The sequence below is a fragment of the Ranitomeya imitator genome, chromosome 4 (genome assembly GCF_032444005.1).
Source record: "Ranitomeya imitator isolate aRanImi1 chromosome 4, aRanImi1.pri, whole genome shotgun sequence".
NCBI classification, from domain to species: Eukaryota; Metazoa; Chordata; class Amphibia; order Anura; family Dendrobatidae; genus Ranitomeya; species Ranitomeya imitator.
The window spans coordinates 528298190-528316168 of NC_091285.1; the positions used below are offsets into that span (position 1 = coordinate 528298190).

The window sequence follows — 17979 nt, forward strand, 5'->3', positions numbered from 1 at the left end:
GGTTTGAATTCATAGGGAGACCCTATCTCATTTTTTTTTCTGGTGTCACCCCTAAACTAACCAGTAAGGCTCTGCAAACAGCTGTGGGCTTTAATAGTAGCTTGGAAACCTTTTTGAATATTGTCCCTTTTCCCAGATTCTTAATATCAGCCCTCAGCCATGGGCTTTCCTTCTGCTGGTTATGAAAATTGCATGGCAGCCCACATTGTTTTTTTAATTTAATTCTTTATTTTACACAGTAGGGACACAGCAGGTACTGAATACAACTCTCATCATTGTTGCCTGGTCACGCTCATCTCGGGTAGACCAAGCGACAATGATGAGAGCTGCATTCAGCAGCGGGGGGCCTGGGGACAGCTCCAACTGTACCGCTGCTACCCAGGCGCCATTATGTGTAACGCTAATGACACATAGATGTCATTGGTGTGTCATCAGTGTGCACGTGTGCGGCATGCATTTTGCCCGTGCTGCTGATAAAAAAACCTGACATGTCTGCGGGTTTTTCACACGGACACACGATCCATGTGAAAAATCGGACATGTGTTCCTATCTGTGTTTTAGTTTTGCAATGGCCGAGGTAGAAACAATGAGACTATCTGTGTATATGAGCAGTCCTATACGCAAGCACATAGTCCAATGACATGTGAAACAAACATTTTGCTGGTCTCAATAATAATACATCCAGCTGTTTACATGTAAATCAGTTTTGATTTATTTAATACTCTTCATTTACAATCTTGAGATTCTTAAAATATTCACAGTGTCGGAACGTTGGCGTCATCTTCGCAGTCCTTCCTTGAATATTAGGCAAAGTGATAATTCACATCTTACAAGACAAGATTGGTGATCACAATGGTGTCAGTGCAATTGATCCCTAGACTACCTGTTGTGCAAAAACAATGTGCAGGAAACGCAAATGTTCAATTATGTTGGATCAAAGTGGAATTCTGCTGTGGAGACTGAAAAAATAAATGGAAGGATGAGGTCACGATTGTTGGTGATGGTTGTCATTTGGCACATTCTTAAGTCCATTTCCTAGAAGAAGAAAATGTATAAGTATACAGCCTGTTACGTGTTACGGAACCCCACAGCACCCAGAATAAGTTGAGTTATATGTATGTATAATAGGTTCCATGTGAGATGCATCAGCCCACAGGCTGCGCCCCTGAGCAGGGGGGACAAGATATCCCCCTTCTGTCCTCCCCCCACCTTTGTAATTCCCACAGTAAATATCGGCAGGCTCCGTCCCCCTGCGGCTATTGTAATGTATGTCTGGCCTGCCCTCTGTATCTGTGTGATATATTCTGTGTCCTGTGAATAAAGTGTTGTCAGACTGGAAATACGTGGAGAAGCAGTGAGATTTTATATGCGCCGATGTAACCAAGGAATTCCAGCCAGCGTCCTTCATTCAGACTCCAGCCAAAGCAGAGTGGACCTCCTGACACACGGGGTGGTACTGAAAGAGGTACCCCAGCTTGGTAGACCCAGTTACACAGCCGTTCTAGTTTATTGATACAGTCTACCAGTATTCAGAGAACGGAAATTGTCCCATCTGAGTAGTAGACACTTTGTGGTCAGAAAATACATCTTGTGCTTCTGCGAACCACTGACTACTGTCCACACTGGAAATTAAAAAAAAGGCCCTGCCTGTAAGTTAATCAATATGTGCAGCAAATTCGTTGAGCAATATTGATGTCTCCTATAGAGATAATAGTACAGATACAGCAAAGAGTATCTAACACTTAAAGGGGTGGACCGAAGACAAAGTAATTTTCATTCTAAATTCCTGTCTATTTAGTGCCTTTCTCTATACTAATTTCTAACATACTTGCATTACAAATTCCCTACCCTTCCATAACTGATATTCTATTTTTCCCCCACTTCCTTTCTGATGACAATTCGTTTGAGAGTCCCACTGCATGCTGGGATACTCAAACGATGTGTCATTAAGGGGGAGAGGCTGCTGTCACTGTCTCAGCCCCTGCCCTTTCCCTGAAACAAAGAGTCGCAGTAATGTGCCAGCAACAGAGCGGTGTTAGAATACCTGGGAGCAGAGACTAGTGCCACCTTTGCAAGTGACATCATGGTCTCTGTGTCCTCTGTTGCCGGCTTGTTACTGCTGATCTGAGCTGACAACAGAGAGCATGCGATTATTGTGCACATCACACAGCATGCAGGGACTAGCTCATCCCCTGAAACAAGCATATCCCACCATGCACTGGTGGCTCTAAAACGAAGAGCCATCAGGAAGGAAGAAGGGGGAAAAATAGAAAAGCTGTTAGGGAAAGGTAGGGAATTTGTAATGCCAGTATGTTAGAAAATAGCTTAGATTCTGGCACTACATAGATAGGGATGTATAATGAAAATGTCACGATCCATTTTTGGATTTGTGGCAGCTCTGATTCCACTCAGTTTAAAACTTTTTTAGTTTTGGACAATTGGGGGTTAATGTCAGTTTTTCCCCGCTGGCTATCTAATGTTACTGCAGTGCTGCTGGGTCAGCTGATGCAGGTGGTGACCTCTCCCACCATCCTGTTAAAGGTCACCTGATGCATCAGATGACTGATGGTGATACAGTTTTGTTCTGGAGACCAGCCTAGCAGGAGCAGCTCTCTGGTGTCAGCCACATCTGGTGATTGGAGTCCAGTTGCTGTTGTTATCTGCGGTGTGGAGCTTAGCAGCAGTGTTCATAAGCTAAGTGTGGTGTTTTTGTTACCTTGTCCCTTTTGGTGTTTGTCACTTCCCCCTGTGTGTATTATCTGCAGAGATGAGGCTAGTGCTCCTTGCCGGCCAGTTCACTAGCCAAGGCAGAAATAGGAGACTATTAGGGACGAGGTATCCTGATGGCAGTGGGGGAAAGGACCCGGATAGGGCGTTAGAGGAGTGCAGGGTAAGGATAGGTTTGAGCTCAGGTGGTGACCATCCCCCATTCCCTATGGGTAAGGCCTTCCTCTCACCTTTTCCATCCCGTTGTTTGTGAGCTGTGCCATCCGTTGACCGACCTCCCGTTGGTTCAGGTCACTCCGTGACAGAAAATTACTTTGCATTTAGACCACCCATGTAATCTTGAAAAGAATCTGTAATCAGATTCATGTTTCCCAAATCACATTAGCATGAATCAGAGCTTTGCTGCGCGATGGCAGCCTGGTACATCGTACTCAGAAACGCTCCTGCATTTCAGAGAACATATAGCTAAAAAATCTGTCTCGGGACCAGAGAAAAGGCTAATCCTTCACAACCTCTGTCTGCCTGATACTAGCGCTGCTGCAGGTGTTAGGGAGAGACTTGTCAATCACCTGTAGCTGGGAGGAGCCAGACAAGGGCAGGGGGCACCAGACTAGTCTCGTCTCTGGTTCCCGGCAAGATCTTCTAACTATATTTTCTCTGAAAGGCTGGAGAGTTTCAAAAATAAATATATGTGGCTGCAATCGTGCTGCCAGGTTTTGATTCATGCTGCCTGTAGTTTGAGCAGCATAAACCAGATGACAGGTTCCTTTTATTAAATATTAGTCTAAAAAATAATCCAGAAAAGAGTAAATTCTAAAAAAAAAAGGACCATATATTGACAGATCTGTAGATTGCTCAGTGACAGCGCACCTCAGTTACCCTGTGTTTTAAGGGAATAAGTATGCAATGAAACGCGTCAGTAGGCACTTTCTAAGGAAGCATTGGCTGACAGGAAGACATTGTCAGGACTGGAGCTATTTTGGAGTGATAAGGGTGCAGTAAGCATGTAAGCACTTACTAGGGACGATTTGAGCACTATTCCCAACAGGACTTTCCACGGATGATCAGGACAGACTTCAAGCTACATGAAAAGTTCAGTGAGATCAAAGCAATTTATTTTGAGCACTGGATTTATGCTGCACCTTCATAATATCAGTGGTAATAAGCTGATTTTTAATCCACCAGATGTACGACCTATAAATACTTTGGAGTTAATGGTTAACCTCCTATTTGTGTAGAGCTCCTACTGGTCTCAATATATTGGTATCCCACCAGTGACACCTCCCCGTGTTTCCTGGGCCAATGGGAGCCAGTGTATAAGAGTAGCATCTACAGTTGTGCTCAAACATTTCCATACCGCTGGAGATTTTTTGCTTTCTTGGCCTTTTTTCTGAGAATATGAATGATAACACCAAAACTTTTACTCCACTCATGGTTAGTGGTTGGGTGAAGCCATTTATTGTCAAACTACTGTGTTTTCTCTTTTTAAATCATAATGAACCCAAAACATCAAAATGACCCTGATCAAAAGTTCACATACCCCATTTCTTAATACCGTGTATTGCCTCCTCTAACATCAATGACAGCTTGAAGTCTTTTTGTGGTAGTTGTGGATGAGGTACTTTATTTTCTCAGATGATAAAGATGCCCACTTTTCTTGGCAAAAAGCCTCCAGTTACTGAAAATTCCTGGGGTGTCTAGCATGAACTGCTCCCCAGAGTGGTTCAATTATATTGAGGTCAGGAGACTGAGATGGCCACTCCAGAACCTTCACTTTGCTCTGCTGTAGCCAATGACAGGTCGACTTGGCCTTATGTTTTGGATCGTTGTCATGTTGGAACGTCCAAGTATGTCCCATGCGCATCTTCTGGGCTGATGAGTGCAAATTTGCCTCCAGTATTTGCTGATAACATGCTGCATTCATCTTTCCTTCAACTTTGACCAAGTTTCCTGTTCTTTTGCAACTCACACGTCCCCAAAACATCAGCGATCCACCTTTACAGTCTTTACAGTCAGAATGGTGTTCCTTTCATCATAGGCCTTGTTGACCTCTCTCCAAATATAACGTTTATGGTTGTGGCCAAAAAGTTCAATTTTCGTCTTATCAATCCAAATGATCTTTTTACAGAAGTTTTGAGGCTTGTCTCTGTGCTGTTTTGCATATTGTAGATGAGATACTTTGTGGCATTTCCACAGTAATGGCTTTCTTCCGGCAACTCGATCATGCAGCCCATTTTATTTCAAGTGCCTCCTTATTGTACATCTTGAAACAGCCACACCGCTAGTGTTCAGAGAGTCCAGTATTTCAGCTGATGTTATTTGTGGGTTTTTCTTTGCATCCTGAACAATTTTCCTGGCATTTGTCACAAGTCACAGGAGAGGATGTTACCTTTAGTAGCCATTCAAACCCATCTCTGTCAACTTCTGTGCATGTTAGTGCAGCGCCCCAGGGTCCTGGTCGTTGCAGTAATGTCATTCTCCTCTAGGGGAGGGTGGTGTTACGTTTGGAGGCAAAGAAGGACAACTGCATCCAGCTATCACAAACATGCAACACATTTCACACTCCAGGCCACCAGGGGGAGCTCTGCTCCTATTTATTAGGTCACTCCCCACACTTCAGTAAAACTGGTGACCTGTAGGGAAAGTTAGTTAGTTGCTGGCTGAGCTCAGCTCAGGTAATTGGTCCCTGACCGGAGTGGGATCCTGTCAGAGATTGAGGAAGAAGGACACGGAGCTGTGCATGCCCTGACAGCTGCAGCTCTGAGAAAGAGACATTGAAGGAGAACTGTATTGCAGAGAGGGTGAAAGAAGTCGTAGCAAAGGAGTGAATACCAGGAGGGGACCAGCCCTACACAGGCTGCCTCCTTCCTAGGCGCAGGATACTGGTAGCCGGGACACCGAGGGAGCAACGACCCTTTATGCCTTCCTCCAGAGACCGGCAGGACAGCTAATTTCACGTTACCTGCCCGCCCTATACCCAGGAGGCAAGGTGGCACCCCTTAGAGGCTGGGGCATGATAGAGTCCCTATAAAACGCCTCAAGCCACCGGTCATACCGGTTTGTCCTATCCTATGCAGGGGACAGAGAGAGAGACATAACATCTATAACATCTGTGAGGACCTTATGAGAAGCTTAGCAGTAAGGGACTACAACACTGCAGCGCTAGAGGAAGGCTACTGATTTCCACCTGGACAAAGGGGACTTTGGACTTGCCTCCAAACCGGCCGGACTCTGCCTGCCCTGTGATCTGGTGCTCTGGACTGTGGATGCTGAAGTCTTCAGTAAAGGTAAAGAGACTGCAACCTTGTGTCCTCGTTCTTCCTTGCGCCTCTCACCATCCACCATCTACACACTGGGAAGCCCTGGGGGCATACTTCACCTGGTGGAAGGTATACCAACTAGCTGCCATAACATCACTCCAGAGGACCCCTTAAAGCAGCGTCGGTCACCCTGACCGAATACCACAGGTGGCATCACGAACATTTCCCCTTTAAAGGCCTTTCCCTTTTACACGGACGTCCTAGGGCCACGGACCGGGTCAGCCACCGTGACATCCCCCTGTGAACCGAAGGACCCGGCACCGAGTACCCCACGGCCCCATGGGGGCGCTCCATTATCAGTGCAAAATCACCAGGAAATGTGAATTTTTGACCGGGGTCATTTGGATGTTTTGGGTTGTCACTATGATTTAAAAAGAGAAAACACAGTAGTTGGAGAATAAATGGCTTCAACCAACCACTAACCATGAGTGAAGAAAAAGGTTTGGTGTTATCATTCATATTCTCTGAAAAAAGGCCAAGAAAGCAAAAATTCTTCCGGGGTATGTAAACTTTTGAGCACAGTTGTACCTGGTTAACTGCCTCGGCTGTTAAAGCTAGATGTCGGCTATATAATATAGAGGCCATCAGTAACGAGCTCCCAGCACACATGTAGATCACTTCCTAGTACGTTAATTCACGCCCTAATGCGTTAAAGGGTTAACCTTCAGTACCGGCAGCGACTAGAAGAGCAGAGGTGCAATGTGCTTAGTTTATGCTGTCAGTTTGGGCTCCTTGATAGAGTAGCACTGCACACACCGCCCCATGTCTATGATGTCTCAGAAAGTTACACTTCATATCTGCGTCTCCTTGGGCTGGCATAGCGCACTGTGATAGCATTTATAGCAGTATGTGTAAAATATATTGTGTTTGTAGAGGAGAAGGGAGACGATTGATATATTACCAATTTATGCATTGTTTTGAATGATCTGGGCGCTGAGCAAGAGTCGCTGAGCATGATGAAATGGCTAAGAGTCCATCAGTAGAGGAGGATCCCACGACAGCAGGCAGAGTGCAACCTGAAGCTGCAGACGAGCCCTTCCCATTAGGAGGCAAGTTACTCAGGGAACCAGCGTAAGCTCCAGGAAAGCGACCTGGCTTTTTATTACAAGGACTTCCTGTAGGGAGAAAAAAGTAATTTCCTCAAAGCAAATATGGTCAGAAATTCATTATTTAGCTCAGAATATGCACAGGGTTTAGCCTACAAATTGACAGAGGATGTGGACGATTGCTCTATAGTCCCAGGGCCAGCTAGGTCATATAGTATATTTAAAGGGAATCTGTCAGCAGGTATTTACTATGTAATCTGAGGGCTGCACGAGGTAGGTGCTGAGACACAGATTTCACTGATGTGTCACTTATTAGGCTGTGTGCTGTTTCAATACAATCATTGCTTTATCAGCAGAAGATTATCACTGCCAGACTAGCTCCTCACGTGCCTGCTGGTCCAACCTCGTCCCAGCACTGATTAGCAGCTTACTGTCAATATACAATGTACAGAGAAAGCTTCTAATTGGGGTGCAGGGAGAGTTAGATTTCTGAGCAATGCTTCATCTACAGCAGCTATAACTCTGATTGTATCACAACCGTTGCACTCAGTAAACTAAGGGATACATTGATGGAATCAGGGTCTCTTTCTGTACATAACGCTGCTCTCAGATGAGGTAGCAAAAAAAACAGTTTTTGTATCTCTTCTAATGGGGTTGTCCTATTAGGACAATTGTAAATATACACTGTAAGAATAGCCAGCTGGTCCTCATTTAGATGAGTCCTGGTATACATAATTGTGGAGTGCAAATATGATTCTCCTACCAGAAAACCATGGCATGGAAAGCAAACAAACCTAATTTCCATTCCAGTGCCATTAAATTTAAAGGGACTCTGTCACCTGAACTTGGAGGGAACAATTTTCAGCCATAGGGGCGGGGTTTGCAGGCGTGTACTATGGAGGACAGAGAATGAACTTCAATCCAATATTGCAGCCAGCATGCAGCCGGCGGGTAAGGAATGGGTGAATCAAACACCCGAAAACCCCGCCTCCATGGCTGAAGATTGTTCCCTCCAAATTCAGGTGACAGAGTCCCTTTAAAGAAATGACTTATAGGGGTTTTCTCACAATGACATTTCCTGTTTCTCTGCTCCGTTAGGACCCAGTACCAGACCCAGTTTTTCATGCATTACAGGATATATCACCAGCATGTAATCCTGTGCTACCAGCGTAATACAATTTCTCGCATGGGGCATTTGGGTACTATATGGTGCACTTACTCTGCTCCATCTTGGCTTTGGCACTAGACAGTCTTATTTGGGTTCCGCTTTTCATTTGCTTATTAAGGGAGCTGTTGCCATTGACAGTAGTTATAGCTCTTATATTTTGGGCTCCATTCCAGGTTAAGGTTTTATGATGTATGTATCTTCTGGCTCCATTATGTGTAGGAGGAGGTGCTCCAAAAGCACCCAGGAGGCTGGAAAAGCCTGCCGAATAACCCCAGGGAAACGGGTTGGCTGCAGCACCTGTCTGTACCACTGTGTCCAAGGCTGTGTTTCCCAGGTAGGACACCGGAACATGGGTCATGCTTCCACCGGTGTCCTGGCACATCACTAGTGCTTGATGAAAACGAGTCTGAAACAACATTATGTAAGCAAAATGAAAAATCCTCTCCACCATTCAGCTACATTTGCCAGAGCAGTAATTTATTTCAGAATTGACATACTCAACTATGAATCTTTAATGATATTTTCCATTAGGCCGGAGACACTGACTCACGTAGACACATTAAAATCAATGTGTCTCTGCACATGTCAGCGTGTTTTCACGGACCGTGTGTCCGTTTGAAAAACACGGAGACATGTCAGTGTTTGTGGGAACACACGGATCACACGGACCCATTAAAGTCAATGGGTCCATGTAAAACACGTACCGCACACAGATGCTGTCCGTGTGCAGTCCGTGTGCCGTGCAGGAGACAGCGCTTACAGTAAGCGCTGTCCCCCCAGCTTGTGGTGCTGAAGCCCCATTCATTTCTTCTCTCCAGCAGCGTTCGCTGGAGCGAAGGAATGAAAACTCTTTTTTCTTTTTTTGCGGTGTAAATAAAGTTCCCGGTAATCTCCCCCCTCCCTCCCCCTGTGCGCCCGCCCGCTGGCATTAAAATACTTACCCAGCTCCCTCGGCGCTTCCTCTCAGCGTCCCTGCTTGCCCTGTATGAGCGGTCACGTGGTGCCGCACATTACAGTGATGAATATGCGGCTCTACCTCCCATAGGGGTGGAGCCGCATATTCATCACTGTAATAAGCGGCACCACGTGACCGCTCATACAGGAAGAGCTGCGACGCTGAGAGGAAGCGCCGAGGGAGCTGGGTAAGTATTTTAATGCCAGCGGGCGGGCGCACAGGGGGATGGAGGGGGAGATTGCCTGGAACTTTATTTACACCGCTAAAAAAATTAAAAAAAAACCTGATTTTCCATTCCTTCTCTCCAGCGAACGCTGCTGGGAAGAAGGAATGAATTCTGGATTCAGCACCCAAAGCAGGGGACAGCGCTTACTGTAGCGCTGTCTCCTGCACGGTGCGTGTGGTACCCAGTCGGCACACGGACAGCACACGGCTGCCGCACGTGTGCCACACTGATGTGCCACGTGAGCACACGGACACGGATAACTCCGGTACTGATTTCTCCGGTACCAGAATTATCTGGACGTGTGGGACAGGCCTTAGACAGAGGATATCGGGAATTGTTTGTTAAGTTTGCTTATAAACAGGGCCAGCGTTAGGGAAGAAATGGGCAATTGCCTAGGGCTCCTACTCCTTTAGGGACCCCAGCATTTACAGCAGAAACTGAATTGATAATAGTAGTTCTGCATTATCAGGGTAGTTTCCAATGTTAAGAGTGCAGCAGGACCTTAGGTGACAGGAGAACTCAATAGGAGGACACAGACTGGTGCGTCCTCTAGTGTGTGTGAATGTATGTGTGTATGTATGTGTTCTGTGTATTCCTGTGTGTATGTGCTGTGCATACATGTGTCTGTATGTATGTTCTCTGTTTATGCATGTATGTGTGTGCTCTCTGTATACATGTGTCTGTATGTATGTGCTCTGTTTATAGATATATGTGTTTCTATATGTGCTCTTTGTTTGTGCCCTGTGTATACATACCGTATATATTAGTATGTATGTGCTCTCTATACATCTTTGAATGCATGTATATGCTCTGTGCATGTGTTTTGTGTATATGTGTGTTTATGTATATACTCTGTAATTCCATCCGGGTTGCGTTTAGTTGGACCATCATTTATTTTTCAACAGGGCAATGACCCCAAACACACCTCCAGGCTGTGTAAGGGCTATTTGATCAAGAAGGAGAGTGATGGGGTGCTACACCAGATGACCTGGCCTCCACAGTCAGCAGACCTGAACTTAATCGAGATGGTTTGGGGTGAGCTGGACCACAGAGCGAAGGCAAAAGGGCCAACAAGTGCTAAACATCTCTGGGAACTCCTTCAAGATTGTTGGAAGACCATTTTCGGTGACTACCTCTTGAAGCTCATCAAGAGAATGCCAAGAGTGTGCAAAGCAGTCATCAAAGCAAAAGGTGGCTACTTTGAAGAACCTAGAATATAAGACATATTTTCAGTTGTTTCACACTTTTTTTTTAAGTATATAATTCCACATGTGTTAATTCATAGTTTTGATGCTTTCAGTGTGAATGTACTATTTTCATAGGCATGAAAATACAGAAAAAACTATAAATGAGTAGGTGTGTCCAAAACTTTTGGTCTGTACTGTACATGTGTATATATGCTCTGTGTATATATGTCTGTATGTATACATGAGTCATGAGTGTATATGTATGTCCTACGCATGTGTGTAAATGTACTCTATGTATATGTGTGTGTATGTGCCCTGTATGTGGTTAAGTAATCCAGTGTGTATGTGTGTGTATATATATATATATATATATATACATATACATATATATATATATATATGTATATATATATATATATATATATATATATAATGTGTGTGTGTGTGTGTGTGTGTGTGTTTGTGCTTGTTGCTAAAATATTTGATTCCAGACAAATTATTTTCCACTAACTGAACGTCCCCTCTAATGGTCTGGGTTCTCTCCTTAAACTCACCGCTCACCTCTCTGGCCCCTTCACATCTCACTGTCACCCATCCGGCTCTTGTTGCACCTTCAGATCGCTGTCACTCACGTTAGGCAGTGACTTCGATGTTTAAATAGGCCGGAGGGGGGAGTGTGTCTACACATGTGCCAGCAAAGGTCACGGCTCGGGCCGTGATGTCATGATGCGGTGCCCTTTCTTGATATGGCTTTGCAAGAGCACGTGCAGTACCCCCGCCGGTCTTTTCAAACTTGTAGGTTTGAGACCAGCATGGGAAACCTGGGGATTTCAACATGAGTGGCGCCAATCTGACGAAGTGGTTAGGATTGCATAGGTGGCATGGGGAGCAGAAGGGAAGGAAATGTGAATGATGAAGTGAATATAAGGATTTTTAAAAACATTTTGATGGCCTTTTACCATTCAGTTTATAGATTTTACTGAGTTCAAATACGGATTTTTCTGAATCTGCAAAAATGCAAATTACAAAAAAATCTGCATTTTGGAGAATGTGTTTTTCTGTAGAATTCAAATGCACTCAAATGTTTTCGCTCATCCCTAGTGTGTATGTTTGTGATCTGTGTGTGCTTGTGCTCTGTACATATATATTTGTGTGTATGTGCTCTGTGCATGCATATGTTTATGTGCTCAGTGTATAGATTTAAATGTTTGAGCTCTGTGTTTACAGGTGTGTATGTGCTCTGTGTATACATGTGTGTGTGTAACATGCATTGTGTGTATACAGTACAAATGTGTAATATCCAGTATTTGTGTAACATACTTTGTGTGTAGCATCCACATTTATAAGTGCCGGCAATGGAGACGAGAGTTTATAGTTGTAAACATATTGTAAATCACCCAAAGAATTAGCAAAAATATGCTCCTTCATCAGGTGATTGGATCGATTATTCCAGAACAAAAATCATTGTTTGCGGCAGCACATCTCCCGGTGTAAACTGTAGATGTGCTGCTAATAACATGATACTGTATGGGGACAGAATGATCTGTTAGTGGCCATCATTCAGGCTGTGTAAAGAGGCCGGAAAACAAGCACTGGACAACTTGAATATTGTCGATCGTGCTCGTTTAACGGCCTGAACTCAGCCCATGTAAATGAAACCCAAATATCGCTGTGTGATGGTGCTATACGTTAGTATTTGGGGCCCCTTTTATCCAAGGCCCCACTTTGTCTAAAACCAGCCCTGCCGATAAGGCTGAAACTTTTCCTTCTTCATATGGTTTTATTAGATAGAATGGCTGTCCGTGAGTTGTGTAGTGTGCGATACATATTGGCACCTACATAGTGGTGATGGCCTTAGGCACAGGTAAGTCTAGTAGGAGCATTCTTACATCACAGGCATTTATTTCGTACTTGATTTCTAGTTTCGGCATCCAGAAGACTGTAATCAGGCGTTCTGGGTTCCTGAATGCTGAACAGTCTATAGACATGATCCACGATGCCCAAGGCTCGAATAAGCTTTTCTCTTTGCTGAAGACCTTGTAGACGCTCCATTTCCTCTTTTTCATCAATTTCTATGGGCTTCATAGAGTCTACTTTTACTTCCTCTGCCTACATAAAGAGATGGTAGGGTAAAAACAAATGGATGTTGAAAAAGAAGTAATCAGAAACCTCCAAACAGCTCAGGTAATGGCTGCGAACATGATGGTTCACTTTCTGTATGCAATGTTTCCATCATTCATTAACCTCAGGTCTTCAGGAGCAATAACGACTGGACACTGTACCTTATTCCATTATACAGCCAGATGCTAAATAGTAAGAAAAAAGCCCTTACCTGGTGAAATCCCAGCATCACGGTCCCCAGCCATGCACCTGAGTGATTCCTGCAAAAATCAGTGGTGGTGATGCTGTGTTGGATAGAGACCGTTGACGCCAGTGACCGACCACTATGGCTGTGCGGGTAGATGGCACCTGATTGACAGGTTGGTCACACTTGTCAAACATAGTGTTTGACAAGTGTGACCAACTTTTTACTATTGATGCTGCCTATGCAGCATCAATAGTAAAAGATAGAATGTTAAAAATAATTAAAAAAAAATAAAAAATCGTGATATTCTCACCTTCCGGTGTCCCCCGCAACATTCCAGATGCTCGCGATGCTCTCGTTCCCAGTAATGCATTGCGAGAATGACCTGTGATGACCAAGCAGTCTCGCGAGACCGCTACGTCATCACAGGTCATTGCCGCAAGGCATTATTGGGAACGGGAGCATCGCGAGGAGCGGGAAGACTGCCGGGGACGCCGGAAGGTGAGAATATCACAATTTTTTATTGTAATTCTTTTTTTTTTTTAACAATTATATGGTTCCCAGGGCCTGGAGGAGAGTCTCCTCTCCTCCACCCTGGGTACCAACCGCACATGATCCGCTTACTTCCCGCATGGTGGGCATAGCCCCATGCGGAAAGTAAGCGGATCAATGCATTCCTATGTGTGCAGAATCCCCGCGATTCCGCACAAAGAATGAACATGCTGCATTTTTTTCCGCCGCAGAAAAAAATGCAACATGTGCACAAAAATTGCAGATTGCATTCTAATAATAGGATGCTTAATGTATGCATTTTTTTCGTGGTGTTATCAAGTTTTTATAGCGAAAAACCCTGAACGTGTGCACACAGCCTAAGGCAGGAATGTGTGCAGAATTTTCCTGAGGAAATCCGGACTACTTTCGCAGAAAATCCGCACGCGTATTTTTTGCGGGTTTTTTTTGCAGATTTTTCGCGCTTTTTTTCGGAGCTTCCCAATGCAATAATATAACGGGAAAGCCGCGAAAAATCAGCAAAATGAATGAACATGCTGCGTTTTTTTCCACGATGCGTCTTTATCGCGGAAAAAAAAACGCAACATGTGCACAAAAATTGCAGAATGCATTAAAAATGATAGGATGCTTAATGTAAGCGTTTTTAAGTGTTTTTGCGAGGAAAACCGCCAAAAAAATGCGGGGAAAAAAAGCGAAAAATCCACAACGTGTGCACATAGCCTAAGGGAGCAGCGTCTCTGCAGCAACAGGGAATTCATCAGGTAAGCAATTTGTTATTTTATGCCATTTACCAATTTTAGACTAAATTTTGTTGATCCTCTAAAAACAAGTTTGCTTACACTTTGCCACAGAATACCCATTCTAACGAGTGTAAGGGCCCCGTCACACTTAGCGACGCTAAAGTGATCCCGACAACGATACGACCTGTCAGGGATCGTTGCTGCGTCGCTATGTGGTCGCTGGTGAGATGTCAAACAGTGAGACCTTCCCAACGACGCAGCAGCGATGCGGCGACCTGTAGCGACCTGTACAACGATGTCGTTGGTCGTTGTGACCCTGTCACATGGCAGCTATTATGACGATTCAGACCTCGATGAGGGACGTCCTGTGTGACGTTGTAGTCACACAGGCGTGCATTTGCGTTGCCTTTTCCGCGCCCATTCAGTTCCGATTGGTGGCGGCCTTGCCAAATAAATTAAGGAAAAATGAAAACGCATTTGAGACCCCAAACGATACCTACCGTGCACAAAATATATGTGTCAGAAGAACTGTTGAAGAATAGATAAATCGAAGAGGAGTCGCAGGCCGGAGAACTCTACAACGATCTGCAAACCACCACGCGGTCAGGAACAAAGGATGGAAGCGCTACTATGTCGCCTTCTGTTGAAGGCATGACCACCAATCAGAACGCAGTAGCGACCACCAATCGGAGCGGAGGGGTGTGGAAAAGGCAACGCAAATGCACGCCTATGTGTCGGTGTCTGAGTCGTCAACGAGGTCGTTGGTAAGGTGTCAAACACAGCGATGTGTGCTACCCAGCGGGACCTCAACGATCAAAAAAAGGTCCAGGCCATTCCGACACGACCAGCGATCTCACAGCAGGGGCCTGGTCGCTGCTACGTGTCAAACATAGCGAGATCGCTACTGAGGTCGCTGTTGCGTCACAAAACTTGTGACTCAGCAGTGATCTCGCTAGCGACCTCGCTTAGTGTGAAGGTACCTTAAGACCAGTAATTGTTATGCAAATGTGTGTAATCTGCCCCTTAATTGGTTATTTGGATTAACTCACATTTATGCTAATACCTCTACTTCAAGTTGTGGTATGGTGATTGGTCATGTGATTAATGGGTGGTATGTATAGCAGAGGTGGGTGGCTCTACTGCTGAGGGATTTGTCCTACATTGGGAAGGCTTCCAGGTGACTTGGAGAGATGGGTGGGTCCAGTCACCTACATACCCACCCAAAGGGTTGTGTTTGAACACCTAAGATGGTTGTGTGTTTGAGGACCTGCAGTGATGTCACGATCACCTGACTAGCCATGTGATAGGTACCTGAGTGTGGTTACAACTATGTAATGGAGGTGTGTTTGGCATATGGGAGCGAGTGCTGGCTAGTCTGAGCCAGTGCAAGGAGACCTGTGTGATACCTCCAGAGTGGACGGTCTGATAACCGTGATTGATACTGACCGGGGTCAGTGAGAGATGTCTGTGGGATACCTCTGAGGACAAGAGGCATCCGGGAACCTGTGTGGCCGATTCCAACAGGTAACGGACAGGGATCCGTGTTATACTGACCGGGGTCAGCGAGAGAGAGCCTGTGCTTACTCTATGGGATACTTCTGAGGATAAGAGGCATCCGGGAACCTGTGTGATGGACGCCAACAAGTAACGGACTGTAATCCGTGTTCTGCTGACCGGGGTCATTGAGGGACTGTGGTTCCACTATAGAGCCGAATGTGTACGGACGATGTTCAGGCTGTTGCATGCTACCAAGATCTTGAGGTTGCGGTTTCTGCTGGTGTGTAAATAAACCAAATACTGTTTTTGTAAGAAAATCGTGCCTGCGTGCGTTTATCCCATTGCCAAGCGAGTGTTCCCCAAGACACGCAGTAAGCGCTATCTTACAATGTGAAAACACATTTTCATAGGCATGCTTATAGATTAACTAGATGGTGGCTCGATTCTAACGCATCGGGTATTCTAGAATATGCATGGCCATGTAGTATATTGCCCAGCCACGTAGTATATTGCCCAGCCACGTAGTATATTGCCCAGTCACGTAGTATATTGCCCAGTCACGTAGTATATTGGCCAGACACGTAGTATATTGCCCAGCGACGTAGTATATTGCCCAGTCACGTAGTATATTGCCCAGCCACGTAGTATATTGCACAGCCACATAGTATATTGCCCAGCCACGTAGTATATTGCCCAGTGACGTAGTATACAGCACAGAGCCACGTAGTATATTGCCCAGTGACGTAGTATACAGCACAGAGCCACGTAGTATATTGCCCAGCCACGTATGTCACAGGTTAAAAAATAAAAAATAAACATACTCACCTAACGATCCGAGGGCCCCTTGTAGTTTAACATACTCACCATTCTGGTCACTGCTCCTCAGCGTCCTGTCTCTCTGCCGCGGCTGCCGCCATCTTCCGTTCCCAGGATGCTTTGCGAAATTACCCAGATGACTTAGCGGTCTCGCGAGACCGCTAGGTCTTCTGGGTAATTTCGCAAAGCATCGCTGGGAAAGGAAGATGGCGGCAGGCGCGAGCGCCTCAGCGGACAACGGAGGGTGAGTATAGCAGGTTTTTTGTTTTTTTAACATTACTTTTTTTACTATTGATGCCGCATAGGCAGCATCAATAGTAAAAGCTTGGGGACACGCAGGGTTAATAGTGGCGGTAACGGAGTGCGTTACCCGCGGCATAACGTGGTCCGTTACCGCCGGCATTAACCCTGTGTGAGCGGTAACCGGAGGGGAGTATGGAGCGGGCGCCAGGCACACTGCGGGGAGTATGGAGCAGGCGCCGGGGACACTGCGGGGAGTATGGAGCGGGCGCCGGGGACACTGTGGGGAGTATGGAGCGGGCGCCGGGGACACTGCGGGGAGTATGGAGCGGGCGCCGGGGACACTGTGGGGAGTATGGAGCGGGCACCGGCCACTGACTGCGGGGAGTAAGGAGCGGCCATTTTCTTCCGGACTGTGCCCGTCGCTGATTGGTCGTGGCTGTTTTGCGGCAACCAATCAGCGACTTGGATTTCCATGATGGACAGAGACCACGACCAATGAATATCCGTGACAGACAGACAGACAGACAGAAGGACAGACGGAAGTACCCCTTAGACAATTATATAGTAGATGAATTGACTCAATTGCCCTTCCCCTCCTATTCCTTGCACCACTCAGTACCTAATATCTACTTAGACATAAATTCAGACTTCATGACTGGCACCTGCAGATTTATCATTGTATCTGCTTTATAATCAAAAGTATCTAGCAGCAAAATCAGCTTTGTGTACCAATTTTGTTGCTCAACTTTCCCCCTGTATATGTTAAGTGCTAAATGGATCTTTTCCCTTATCTAACAATTGGCAGATATTCCACTTAATTTCCCTCTCAATGTCATGGCAACATTTTGCAGATGTGTTAGGTAAAATATTCTTGCAGACTAGTGATCATGAATCTAGTTTTATACCCAATGCAAAAATAGTTTGAGCATTTAGGAGTTTGCAACTGTGTAGCTTTTAGAAGACCATAACTAAGTGTAACATGGCTCCCCAAACCATCACTGATTGTGGAAACTTCACACTAGACTTTGGAAATCAAGGTCCCAGAGTCTGGAGGAAGAGTGGAGAGACAGACAATCCAAGCTGCTTGAGGTCTAGTGTGAAGTTTCCACGATCAGTGATGGTTTCTGGAGCCATGTCATCTGCTGGCGTAGGTCCACTGTGTTTTATCAAGACCAAAGTCAGCGCAGCCGTCTACAGGACATTTTAGAGCACTTCATGCTTCCCTCTGCCGACAAGCAT

General features: G+C 45.5%; 1 protein-coding gene across 3 annotated transcripts in view; it reads right to left on the reverse strand.

Annotated features, from left to right (window-relative positions):
- Positions 1–688: 688 nt before the first annotated feature.
- Positions 689–17979, reverse strand: part of TTLL13 (tubulin tyrosine ligase like 13) — a 131943-nt gene continuing 114652 nt past the window's right edge. For 2 of the 3 annotated variants that reach the window (XM_069766170.1, XM_069766171.1), the window contains 4 exons: positions 12541–12738; positions 8313–8667; positions 6949–7162; positions 689–1035 (listed from right to left, as the gene is read on the reverse strand). In XM_069766170.1, coding sequence (XP_069622271.1) covers positions 1023–1035; positions 6949–7162; positions 8313–8667; positions 12541–12738 — 780 coding nt within the window. In that variant the 3' untranslated portion in view covers positions 689–1022. The remainder of the gene's footprint in view (positions 1036–6948; positions 7163–8312; positions 8668–12540; positions 12739–17979) is intronic. The other variant, XM_069766172.1, reaches the window with a different exon arrangement.